This window comes from Schistocerca piceifrons, chromosome 10 (genome assembly GCF_021461385.2).
Source record: "Schistocerca piceifrons isolate TAMUIC-IGC-003096 chromosome 10, iqSchPice1.1, whole genome shotgun sequence".
Classification (NCBI taxonomy): domain Eukaryota; kingdom Metazoa; phylum Arthropoda; class Insecta; order Orthoptera; family Acrididae; genus Schistocerca; species Schistocerca piceifrons.
Genome location: NC_060147.1, coordinates 144,478,084 through 144,491,955, shown reverse-complemented (window position 1 = coordinate 144,491,955; position 13,872 = coordinate 144,478,084). Strand labels below are relative to the sequence as shown.

Below are 13,872 nucleotides of genomic sequence, written 5' to 3'. Positions count from 1 at the left end.
AAGCAGATTTGAGTTGGTCTTTACAAGTCGGGACATAAAGGTGAGAGGTAGCTTTTAAGAAATGTAGAGGAAAAGTAGGTCATCTTAATTGGCACGTGTGAATTACGGGAAGGGTAGGTATGAGGTATGTGAAATAAACAGAAGGTAGTATACATACCTGCACGAAACAATCCTTCTGAAAATTAAAGTTATGAAAAGTTTACTGTTAAGAATCAATGGTGAAATATATCTGGAGAACAGGAAATACATGGTAATAGAAAAATAATCCCTTTTTGTTTTTTAAAAAATAATTTGCTAAAACAGCTCCAATATCATTCCAGGCAAAAGTGATGTGATCTTGTGTGTGTCTTTCACTGTATCGTAGGACACTCCCCCTGAATACTCGGACAGCCGCCGGTCGAGTCTTGTCGTTGCAGTGCTACTGCCCACCGATGTTAATGCCTGTCATTATTTTCCCAATTGTCATTATTATTAATTTTGTTTCCAGGTCACATGTCACTTAATCGACCGTTCATTTTGTTCTATTCATTGTTCGAAGACTATCAGAAATGCCGAGAATGCACCTTCGTATATGTCAATATATAAGAACTGCAGTAACTGTAAACGAGTATGTCAAATCATTGGTGATTTTAATGGTACTGTAGGCTTTAGTCAATCGTCAATTTTCACAATAAGAAGATCACGTTCTTGTCGTGTGATAATGTGGTCTATCTGTTAACACGAGATGCCACCAGCTTTTTCTCAAACCACGTGTGCTACTGCACGCACTGCTTCGAGTTCCGTTTCCTTTCCTTCTACTGCGTTTACTGGTGTGTCCAGATGCCTCTCGCAGAAATATTAACCTCTCTCACATGCCTACAATATAATGTTTCCCCACGTGGGGCTCGGTTTGATAATCAAAAATCACACACAGTTGCAGAAAGATTCGTTAGCGATAGATACAAACCACTCGTTACATAAGACGTGGTGAGAATGTCGGTAGGAAAGATCCTAAGAAGAAACGTATAATTCGTGCAAATATTCGTGTGATTTCACACTAACACAAACCTATTTGAATGTGTTCATAACAAACAAATACAGGAAAGTCTACAATCTTAAATACCTATAACTGCCACTAACACAAACCCCGCATTAAATGCAATTTCAGTAATGAGGTTTCGCCACAAGCCAATGTAGAAGATAGCACAACGAATCTATGAGTATTTAATTGTTCCACTCGTAAATCCTTACTCGAGACTGATCCCCCAAACACAGCTCAAGACATCCACGAACATTTAATTATTCCGCTCATATCCTTAATTGAGACTAGCTTCCCGAGATGTTCGTAAAATAATTTATTTGGATAATCGTACAGTAGACGTTTATTGTACCCATAAAATCTACATACATTTTTAATTAACAACTGCAATGGGCACACGCACGGTACCATCCCGTGCCGACCTATTCGTGGACTGTCTAGAGGAATTCTTCATCACCCAGAATTCCAAATCCCTCACCCGGTTCAGATTCACTGACAGCACCTTCGCGATCTGGATCGAGGGTGACGAGACCCTATCTACACTCCTCCAGAACTTCAACACCTTCTCCCCATTCAGTTCACCGCGTCATCCTCAAACCGACGAGCCCCATTCCTCGACGTCGACCTCCACCTCGGAGACGGCTACACCGTTACCTCCGTACGTATCGAAACCTACCGACGGCCGGCAATACCTCCACTCGGACGGTCGCCACCCGTCCCGTACCGAGAAGTCTCTCGCAGATAGCCTAGCCGCCGCAGCCGTCGCACCTGTAGTGACGAGCGGTCCCTCTCGAAATCTACCGAGGGCCTTACCGGAGCTCCCGCAGACCAAAATTACCCTCCCGACCTCCCGGAGAAACAGATCTCCACTGCGTTATTGCTCCGGTCGCCACCACCTCCCGAAGTCCCACCCCTCCTCACTCGGTATCACTCGAACGCATTCTCCGCCAGGATTGTGACACTCTCTCGTCGGGCCCCGAAGTGAAAAATCTCCTACCAACTGTTCTTCCCACCCCTCCCACACTGGTATTCTGCTGCCCACCGCACCTACACAATATGCTCATCCGTACCTACACAGCCCCCGTTCCCAACTCCTCGCCTCACGGCTCGTATCCCTGTAATAGATCTAGATGCGAGACCTGTCCCGTACGTCCTCTCGCCACCGGCTACTCCGGTCCAGTCCCGGGTGTCACCTATCCCACCAGAGGCGGGGCTACTCGTGAAAGCAGTCACACGATTTACGAGCTGAGTCGCTACCGCTGTGCCGCATTCTACGTGGGTACGGCCGAGCTGTCTGTCGGCACGGAAGGCCACCTAGGAACGGTGGCCGAGAAACGGCTGGACTGTCCAGTTACTAAGAACGCTGCACGACACAGTATTCTCGATTTTAATGACTGCTTCACAGCCTGTGCCGTCTGGACGCCTACCCGCACCAGGTTTTCCCAATGGCACACGCGAGAACTCTCCCTGCAGTATGGCCTCTGTTCCGTAAACCTCCGTTAAGTCACCGTCCTTTACCCACCCGTCCCTATTCGACAGCCTCCTATTCCGTGAGCGGCCTCGCAGTCTCTTCCACTTCCCCGGCACCGAATCTCGTGAGTGCACCTAGCTGCCCTATCCTCTCTTCTCCACCTCGTCCCCGTACGCTCCCACGAGTAACAGTTTACCGTCCCCCACCTGTCCCCTGCTCTCTCGCCCCGTCCTTCTCCTTACCCCACCACCCCGATCGCCTCTCTTGCCGCGTGCCGTTCCTCGCGATCCGGCCCCGGCAGCCGGAGACGGCAGTCGTGTGCGTGTGAGCTGCATTTGCCTTCTGGCCAAAAAGCTTACGTATTTAGTAGTCTTCTCGTCGTCCCCGTCTGCGACTCGACGTCTCCGTCGTACGGTGAGTAGGAACTTATCCTTTTCGTAATACTGTCGTTATTCCGTCTCAGATTTTCGTTGTTATATTTTTAATAATATGAAACCTCTTTTGCTATTAAAAAGGCAAGCACGGTAGGAATGTATGTAGTACAGCCTAGTAAACAAAAAATATGAAATAGATATACATTCTGCATGTGCAATACATATAGAATTAACATTTTGAAAATCCTTAATTTTGATCATTCTGAGTGAGCCTACCTGCTTACGGACAGGTAAGTCGCACACTTTTTTTCTGGACGGATGTTTGACACTGGTCACTGTCATCTTGAGCTTCAAATTGTTGCAAGGCAGCATCTAAATGTGAAAATGCTTGAGAAGCAGCTGTTACGTTTTCACCTCCATTTTATAGACCACCGGTCAACGAGGTGCTGGCGGCGTCAGCTTTATTGGTGACAATTTCGCCGTTCGGTGCCCTGGATCTGTCCGTGATCCGACTTCTCTTTCTTTGTCGCATTCGTGGTAAGTATTCTCTTTTAGCACACTGAGCAACTGGGACGTATTATTGTGTTACGCACGAGCGGGTAACAGTTCAGTTGAGCGATTGTTCTCCTGACCAAAGTTCGGATAGCTGACACTCTACTGTAATTTTTTTTTTAACTGTGTAATGTTAATATTTAAAAATAGTAACCCAGTTCTGATTCAAAATTGGCAAATTCAAGTGTAATGGTTTCGTGGTCCTATTGTTTTTTGTCCTATTGTTTGTCAGCAATGTAAATTGTGCATCCAAAAATAGTTGTTTTAGAACAGTGTGAAATTTTAAAAATATCAACAAATAGGAAATAGGAGTGTTAAGATGTAGCTCCCTGTAAAGAAAGGGGTTCACTTGGATTTTTCATTTATGGTTTTCGTGAAGAATTTTCTACAAAGAATTAAAATAACATACCCAGCACGTGTCTCATAATGATACATTTGATATTTTATATCTCACTATGTAAATAACTTTTTTTCAATATCAGTAACAAAGCACAGAGCTAAAACTAGTAAAAAGAAGAAAGACAGGGATTTATATCCTGTTGACTACAAGGTCATTAGAAATTGAGTAACAGTGCATTGAGGAAGGAAATAATAATACTAATAATAATAATTGGCAGAGAAAAAATTAATGCCATAAGACAATCAACACGATTTAAAGTGTGAATCTGATATCATCGTTTGTTGTATTCAAACGTCAGAAACTTAACTATAGGACTGAAAAGTTCTACATTATTTTTGAAACACCCTTATCAAAATTCTAGTTTTAAATCAACTTATGAAACTTAAAATTTCCTGTATCTGGGTAAATAAAAGTGCCTCACTTGTACTGCAAGTGTTGCAAAGCGTGAAATGTTGAAGGAGCTTTTCCACAAAACAGATACACTTAAAGTATTTTGTAAATTATCACTGATAAGTGGCTAACTTATATATATATATATATCAAAGCTGTTCGTGAATTACCTATTCCAGTTACCGTGTATCACTTTTATGTATCCAATTTAATGTATTTGCTAAAATACAAAGACTGTCTAGTCATTACCTCTCTTCACAGACACAATTCCCAATAAGGACAATAGACTGAGCTGAGAAAAGTGACGGGTTGCCTCCCAGTGTCGCGTCCGACCTCCTTTCACCCGGCGCAGTGCGCCAACTCGACGCTGCAGATGCTGGACGATTTGCAGGAAGTCCCCCGTAGCAATATTGTGCCGTGCTGTCTCTATAGCTGTCTACAATTGTGGACGTGTAGCTAGTGCGGGATTTTGTGCACAAACTAATCTCTCAATTACGTTCCTCAAACGATCGCCGGGATTCGTTTCGGCGATACGGGTGGCCGACTTCCCAAATGTTCTCCGTACCGATCGCATTTACAGTCAGTGACCGGACGGTAAGTTCATCGGACCAGAAAGTCGAGTCCGTTCCACACGGCCTTTAACATTACCGAGCCACCGGCCGAGTGGCTCGTCGACCACTGGGTCCGCGGGTCCGCGGATACGCGCCGCACTCGACCCCTACTGTCGGCCCTTACCGACCGAAATTGCGACTCGTCTGACGGGGCCGCCGTCTTCCGGTCGTCTGGGGTCCGAGCGAGGCGGTTACGAGCCCGGGAGAGGTGCCGCAGGTGACGCCGCGCCACTGGCGGAGGCATTCTCGTCACTCACCTGCCACCGAAGCCTGTCGGTGCCGAATTTTGCCGCACTGTCCCGACGGGTACATTTGTCGTACATCTCGAGTCGATTTCTGTGGTTAATTCACGTAGTGTCGCTCGTCTTTTAGCATTGACAAGTGTACACGAATGCTGCAACTTGCAGCCGTTAAATGGAGGCTTTCGGCCACTGTGTCGTTCGTGGTAATCCGTAAAATCTGGTATGCGTACTCTTGACACTGTAGATCTCAGAATACTGAATTCCCTAATTATATCCAAAATGCAATGTCCCACCTGTAACAGCTCCCATTACAATTCCGCATACGAAGTTTGTTGATTCCTGTCGTGTGGCCGTAATGGTGCCGGAATCACCTGCCTACAAATGACAGCGCCACCAATGTACCCTCCTTTTATGCCTGGTGTACAAAATACTACTCTCATCTATATATGTGCATATCACTACCCTGTGAATTTTTGACATCGCTGTACGAAAACACAAAATAGATTGTGGTGTCACCGCCAGACACCACACTTGCTAGGCGATAGCCTTTAAATCGGCCGCGGTCCGTTAGTATACGTCGGACCCGCGTGTCGCCACTGTCAGTGATTGCATACTGAGCGCCACCACACGGCAGGTCTAGAGAGACGTCCTAGCACTCGCCCCAGTTGTACAGCCGACTTTGCTAGCGATGGTTCACTGACAAAATACGCCCTCATTTGCCGAGACGATAGTTAGCATAGCCTTCAGCTACGTCATTTGTTACGACCTAGCAAGGCGCCATTATTCAGTTACTATTGATATTGTAAATAATGCACAGACAAGAGCTACGTTCAACATTAATGGATTAAAGTTAAGTATTCCACCAAGTACCACGTTTTTTCTGAAGTCTAAATTCCTTGTCCTGTTGCAGACCTCACGCAGGCACGCGTGCCTTTCGGCTTCCTCCAAACTCCGTGGGAGTGTAGAACAGATTAGGCCCTAATTTTCATCTGTTCACACCATATTCATACAGTTTAGAACCACCAGTCCTTTCTTCATAGCTACAAAACAAGAAAGTCATTGTGAAGAAAAAATCTCTGCCATTATTTGCTTTTGTGGCCATCTGTCGTACTGGGAGTTACACCCTTCGAAGTAAAGTACTGACCAGAGAATCTGTTTTGTCACTCGAGCCTTTCCCGACAGACAGGTTATAAATACGGTTCTTAAGTGAGACGTCGTATGCCGTCGTGAGAACTCCACAGTATTTCGTCAGACGATGGGCCGACATCTTCAGGTGTGGCAAACGCGCTGCCAAATGCCGTGTGTTCGCCGAACCCGAAGGTGTCGCTCGGTCGTAACGACAAATCGTTGCAGAGTTTTTACGGTGACAACCGACATCTCACCCGAGAACCCTATTTACAGTCTGTTTTGTTGCAAATTTAACAAATTTAAGGACGGTATTCTTATTTAAGTGCAAATTTGCTCAATAAATCAAACTGGTAAAGTCCTCTGCAATTTCCATTGGATTAGGGTAGCAAAGTGGCAAATATTTTTAAAAATTGTGTAACTCTTTACATCCCAGTTTAACTCGTGGACAGAATTTTGGAATGTCAGTTTCCAGCAGGGTAGGTGACCAGACAGCAGACTAGCACCTTACTCAAATAAGACAGTTCACAACCGACAGCTCTCAAAGACTTCACCAATTTTTCGCTGTGAAATCAGTGGACGTACTACAACAATGTGACAGAGAAATAATTCTCATCTTACAATAAACAGATCACAAACTGTCAAACACTTTCTCCCTTCAAGTTCCCACAAAGACAGAAGTGATATTTAAGGCCAAAAAAGAGTGCCCAATACTTCCTAATTTTTGGAATCGAGGTGCAGCAAGCGGACAGGTGTGTGGCAGTACCTGTTTGACATTCTGCTCCACGATGCTCTCTATGCTGAGCTTCTCGGCCACGATGTGCAGGTTGAGGATCTCTCGGAACTTCTTGCGGTCGGTGAGGAGGTTATTGGCCGTGGTCTCCGACCAGGCGGCGTTAGACGGCGCGAAGAGAGTGAGGTCCTTCATCTCGGTGATCTGGTTGATGAAGTCGCCGCCCGCGTCTAGTATCACCTGGTAGAACTTGTACAGGGGGCCGTCCTCCTTCTCCTACGGGACAGTCAGAAAGACGAAATGGGACACGTGAGGAGCGGTCCGGACAGCGTCGGCGCCCCGGGGCGGGGTCGTACGCGACTGCCGACAGCCGACTTCTGTGACAGTGACCCAAGCTGAGCAGTTATTTAGCTTTCACGGGACGGGAGTCGGGTTTACGAGACTGCCGGAAGGGAAAAAAGGAAAGGCGAGATAACGGTGTCGTGTCGACGGAGAGTCGGCGTAGGTGGACGGGGACGGGAGAGGAGCTGCTGCGAAGGAAACATCCCGGTGTTCCTCCTTTACCGGTGCGGGCAAACCGGGGAAACAGTTTCGGACAGACAGTTCTTCCCGATAACAGACTGTGTCTCTGAACTGCTGCGCTGCTGTACCTAGTGAGATAGAAAAGCACCAACTCCGCTCTTTGGCCCAGAGGACCGTGCCGTCCTCTGCCACGTGGTGTAGTACAGGGTCAGCACTCCGGTCTACGTTTCCCGGGCCTCCGATCCGCTACTTCTCGGTCGGGTAGCCCACCGATTAGTCTCACGAGGCAGAGTACACACCGTCCCGGCCCTTTCACTGGGAGAAAAAAAAATCTCTGACGTACTGGAAGTCGAATCCGGGTCCTCCGTACGGCAATCGGTTGTGTCGACTGTTCCGTTACTGAGGAGGACGTTTTAACACAATATGTCTGAATTTATTTATATAGGCACTGTTTTGTGTCATCAGGTACAACAAAAATATATCATTCTCTTTCAGGAAATGGAAGTATTGGTGAACAGCAATTTCTTTCTGTTCCATTTGGCTAACGAACTTGGGAAAACATCTGTTCAAACGGCTCTGTGTGCGCAGTAATTAGTCATTAGTCCAATCTCACCTTCGCAGTGGCTTCGAGTCCGATACGTAGGGGGGCGGGGGGAATGCGAGCAGGCTTTCACGACACAGTTAGAATCTGTCTTTCGGTGTCTCTGTCTTGTCCTCCAGTAGGTAAAGCAAACCTGTGACCATTTGTGCTGCCTCTGTTCCCCAGTTAATCCTATTCGGTACGGGTCTCACAGGCCCGAGCAATATCCTAGGATGGCTCACACGAGCATTTTGTAAGGTAAATCCTCTGTAGGCCATTTTACCCAGAATCATACAATGAACTGAAGTCTGCCACCTGCTTTACTTACAATTGAACTTAATTAATCATTCCATTTCATATTGTATTCAGTTGTTACACCCAGATTTATGTATGTGTTTACCGATTCCATTTATGACTCACTGACATTGCAGTCACACTATATTATACTGTTACATTTTGTGAAGTGCAAAATTTTACATTTCTGAACATTTAAAGCAAGTTGCAAATCTTTACACCTCTTCGAGACCTGACCGAATGTGTGTGCATATTTTTTCAGACAGTACTTTATTGCAGATAATCGATTGTCTACAAAAGTCTGGGATCTGTCACGTCACTAACAGACGGTGAGGGGTCCCAACACACCAGAAATTACTCCTACCTCTCTCAAGTGACTCTCCACTCGAAATAACATTCGGCGTAAGGGTACGCACGGTGCTGCCGGATGAGAAACACCGTAAGGCAAGTAAGAGACTGGATGCAAAACCTGGCACATCAAATTGATCATCTGATGGCCAGACAGCAATGTAAACCAGTCCACCCACACGATTCTCTATTTCAGTAATTTGGTGTTGTAGCGAATAGACTTTTGCTGGCAGATATGGGAAATTGGTTTATACAAAACAACAGGCCAGTGACTGGACGAAATCCATTTGTTGTGATCCTCGAGTAAGGCAGTCACTGCAGTGTTCACCTACAGAACGCAGAAAATGACAGCAGAGCCGTTGTGAGAGAATTTGAACACGAGGCCTCCCAGGCACAAATTTAATGTATACTGTGGCATCTCATTCGCCCTGTAAGAAACAACCTGTTACACAATTTCTCTTGCTTTAAGTGGAAATCAATAATTACACATTTTCTGATATCCCAATTTTTGTCTTCCATTTACATACTGGAACTCCCATTACCGCAGTATCTTTGTAACCACATGCTCTTCCAAACACAATCTTGTTCTTTTCATGTCACATCTGTAACTGGGACTTCTAATGGTTGCAGTATGAAAATTTAAATTTTATGATATAGGTTTCAAACACAAAGTTTCATCTCACCTTCAGGTCACACATAAATGTAACTTTCCATATCTGCCCGATTCTACTTTCTGACAATATAACATTCTCACTTTGCTGTCAGTAGTCAGGTACAAGTATTTTGACAATTTACAGCAAAAAATTTTGTAGTAGCTCTAGCGTTTGTTGCAAGAAATAAATATGAGGACCTATCATGTTAGAAGAGGAGCCTATGAGGTTTAACACATACAGTACTACCATTAATTTCTAACCTAGTATACAGGGTGTTTCAGCAGTGATAGTCAATAATTCACACATGGAAAGTATAGGCCAAAATTAGCCAAAAAGCTCCAATAAACATGGGTCCACAAATCAACTGTTGCCAAGGTGTACCATTGATTTGAGTTGGGAACCAGCTGTACGTGCCCCCGGGTTCTGCCGTATTTATGCCAGTTCTTGAGGTTTGGGATCGACTATCTGTTTGTGCATGCGTAAATCCTCCCCCCCTCCCCCTCCCCCTCTCCCTGTACTGTGCCATACCAGCCTCACAGTCGGTTACGAAAGTGAAGCACTGTGCACAGAGGTTACACCAATGAGGAATGCGTCAATTTGTGTACGGCAAAGTGAATGGCAGTGCCCTCAAAGCTGCACAATTGTATGAAGGAGTTTTTCTTCTCTGCAGACAGCCCGAGAGGCACACATTTAGCCTGTTACGTCAGCATCTAAAATAAACTGGGAGTTTTGTACACCGTGTATGAGAAAGCTGACCCAGATCCGTAATTTCCAATGTTGAGGGAAGGGTGTTAGGCACTGTACACGAACGTTCGAGTACTTCGACGAGGAGAATTGCTACCCGAGTGTGTGTTCTGAGTCGTAGCAGTGTGTGGCCAATTTTACATCGGTGAGTACTCTATCCATATCATCTCTGGCGAGTGCGTGCCCTCAACAATGCAGACTTCCTTCCTAGAGAGAATTTATGCCAAAGGGTGCAACAACATTAGCTTTTAACTACTTTTGACCTGTACTTTCCATGTGTGAATAATTGGCCACAACTTCTGAAACACCCTGTATATTTGACAAGATACGCACTCAGCATGCTATTCAGTAACAAAAGTTAACTGTCTTGTTGCCATTTTGGCCACTGTAGATTGAGAACTTTAACATCTGGATAAGGATTGGATTGAGAATTGCTCACTTCTTCAAAGGAGTTATCTCACCATTCACTCTAAATTATCTAGGAAAAGTTAAGAGCACCGTAGCTGGTTCACTTTTCAAAACTCTTGTTTTACCTCACCTGGCATATCCTTTTGTGGAGTAAATGTTATCATATTAGAGGAAGGCAAACTCGTAAGAGATTAGCTGCCGAAGTCTGTTCTCGAGCTCAGTATCTGAACATTCAATTGTGCAGCAAATGTAATTTGCTGATAACGTCAGTTCCAGAGAGACGGAGTATTTCTGTAGTAATGGGTTACTACTCATTTGTTTTGGAAGTGGAGGCGGTGTAGCTATTGTATTCACACCCTCAGTATTTTGTATAGTTTCTGTTAGGATTTTGGAGGAATATTTTAGATTACAATTTTTAAACTTTTACGATGCTTTACCAAGTCCATACCTGCTGTCTTAATTTTGTTTTGCACCGATGTTTCGCTCAGATGAAAACGTTTGTGGACCTTTTTAATTGTATCTCACTGCAAAAATTAAAAAACTCTTTTATTAGTGAGCAAATCCTACCCAGGGTAAAGCCAGCATACGACAAGAAATGTGGGTCGACTAACGACGAGCATCAAACAGACTGTCATAACGATACAGACTCGGTGATATTTGCATCTTAAAATCTGAGCAATGTTCTCTTGCTTGCAACACTAACTTAGATCTGTTGTTAATGAGGTAAGTATCCCCCTTTGCTATCTACTTTTGCATTTCGTTTGTTACTTCCAGAACGTCACACTTTTATATAATGCACTTCTTAATGTTACTTTTTCATTTACATAAGTTATTAAACTTAAAGTACTGTATTTTGTACAGTTTCTCTATTAAGCAAATGTATAGATTCAAATAATGAGCGCCATTCTACACAAAACAATGGAAATCTCTCGAGAAACATAGCATCTTAAGAAGCAAATATTTATTTACAAAAGCTTTTCTGCCTGCATATGTACAGCAATATTTGACTTCTTAACTGGGTAAGTAACACGTGCAGTGTTAAAAAAAGATTTTACTGTAAATTATTTTATTAACTGACACGGCAAAGTATTCCAGATTGAATAAGATGTAGAAAAAATATAAAAAAGACTCAGTGGTAATTTAGGGAGCTGTTTTTTTCTTAACAGATTAAAATGTTGTAAGCAAGGCCGGAGCTACGGCAGATGAGGCACCGGCTTAAGAGACGTGACAGGTAAGAGAGCCACCAAACTACCTTCAAATTTAGTACTGTGCAAATAGCATCTGACACAAAGATAACATTGTGAGGCAGTCACAAGACTAGAAAACATCGAAAGAGCTCAGTAGGCTGCAGATGCCAGACTTTGCCATTCGGGAGTGTGACGAACTCTCTCTCTGTCCACCTCACGGAGGAGAGTTTGTCAATTTTCTCCGTTACGAATGTCGCACTAGAGCCAGAAGGAAATGACCGTATACAGAGGTTTCGAGTAACAGAAATGCACGGAACCTCGTAACCTGCCCGCGCTCTTACGGTACCGGCAAAGGCCGCGACAGAGAGGCAGTGACAGAGACGGGGACTTAGCCCGTTTCCCACAGTACTAGTCTGTAGGTCGAGCACGCAGCGAACCAAACTGAGGAGAAGTGTGGAAACAGGATAAAGTTCAGGGAGAAGAAATACAAACTTGGAGGTCTGCCACTGACACTGTAACTCTGTCCGAGATGGCAAATTACTCGGAAGATCCGTCCGGTAGAGCAGACAGTGTCCGGAAAAGAGGTTATAAGATGAAATCGACAATAGTAAAATGAGGACAATGGGGTGAAGACGAAACAACTCGGCCGATATTGTGGAAATTAGGAAATGAGACACTGGGAGCAGTACGTGGGTTTTGTTATGTGGGAAGCAAAATAAGTGGCAATAGCAGAAGTTGGGAAGATACAAAATGCAGAATGGCAAGAGCAGAAAAGCATTTACGGTACAGAGAAATATGTTAATACTAAAAAGAAATGTATTTGTTAGTAAGTCTTATCTGAAAGTATTTGTCTGGAATGTAGCCTCGAATGGAAGTGAGATGAGGGTGACAGACAGCACAGATGAGAAGAGAATAGAAGCTTTTCTAATGTGCTACTAAAAAAGAGTGAGGGAGATTAGATGGACAGATTGGGTAACTAATGAAGAGGAACAGAACTGAAAAGAAATTTACGGAGCAACCCGGCTAAAAGAAGGAATCGGCCAGTGGGGCAGGTCTCGATGTGGCGAGGAATAGTTAATTCGGTAACAGAGGGAAGTGGAGGGATTGTAGAGCCGAAACTAGCCCCGATTCGATTGAGGTCGTAGTAGTTACACGGAGGTTAAGAGATCTGCACAGTGTGGACTAGCGTCAAACTAGTCCACAGACTGAAGAGCACTGATAAAAACAAACAGAATTGCCAGAAACAGTCGGTAACTAACTGACAGGACATCCCTCGAACCCGTTACGTAGTGAGCTGTACGGCAGTGGATCGGACTGGGCTGAGACTGTCACCTCTCAGTGTCGGCTTACGACAATACAAATGGTTTATTATAGTGGGTGCATTGAGACTGCATTAAATAGGGTCCAGATTCGACTGGACGGTGTTCCGTGCCAAAGCTTAAGAGAAAATGTGACACTTTTAAAAGAATATTTTTCCGAATGCTGTACTCGGTAGCCGGGGGACGTGTATCGGCTCACCGGACCTTCCACTCTCCGATTATTCTTTACGGACTACCGAAAAGGTCAGTATGACTCTCTCTGAAAAACAGTTAATTATCGTAGTCCTTTTGGAAGCCACAGCTCTCGAGATATTTGGACTCGGAAATTCGGAGGACAATTTTTCCACCTACCTCGGACAATACCCGAACGAGAAGTGCCGTCACTGGAACGGCATCGCGCTCGAACTGGAATTACACTGTTTTTACTTGTGCTTCGAGTTCTTTAAACTGTATTATTTTTCTTTAAAAAAGTAAAGAATACGGTTTTTAAAATCAATGTCAGAGGGCTTCGAAAAACTCTATACTTCCTTGCCGGGTCTGTACTCTCGGTATTAATTTCCTCGTCGCCACGACCCTCTCTGTCCTTTACTCTTTCACTCTTCTGTCCTCCGCCTGCCTTTATTTCACACTATTTGCTTCAGCATCCTCCTACGGTTTCCACTACTTCCCTCCTCCTCCTATGCTCGCTCCATTACAGTGCAACATTGTGAATGTGTCTATAGCTGAACCAGTGGTGTAAAATCCCTGGGACAAATACCCGAGATAAATGCTCGGGCAAATGCCCAAAATTCATAAATGCCCGGGAATTTATGCATTTTGAAGAATTATTCCATAGTGGCATGTACGTGAAAGTTTTTGGCATATATATTGGTTTGGAAAAATGTGTTTTACAACACTGTTT

At 44.5% G+C, this 13,872-nt stretch overlaps 1 protein-coding gene across 12 annotated transcripts in view; it reads right to left on the bottom strand.

Moving 5' to 3' along the window:
- Positions 1-13,872, bottom strand: part of LOC124719084 (fasciclin-1) — a 656,083-nt gene that overhangs the window by 35,847 nt on the left and 606,364 nt on the right. For all 12 annotated transcript variants that reach the window (XM_047244768.1, XM_047244767.1, XM_047244764.1 and 9 more), the window contains one exon: positions 6,950-7,192. In XM_047244768.1, the coding sequence (XP_047100724.1) occupies positions 6,950-7,192 (243 nt within the window). The remainder of the gene's footprint in view (positions 1-6,949; positions 7,193-13,872) is intronic.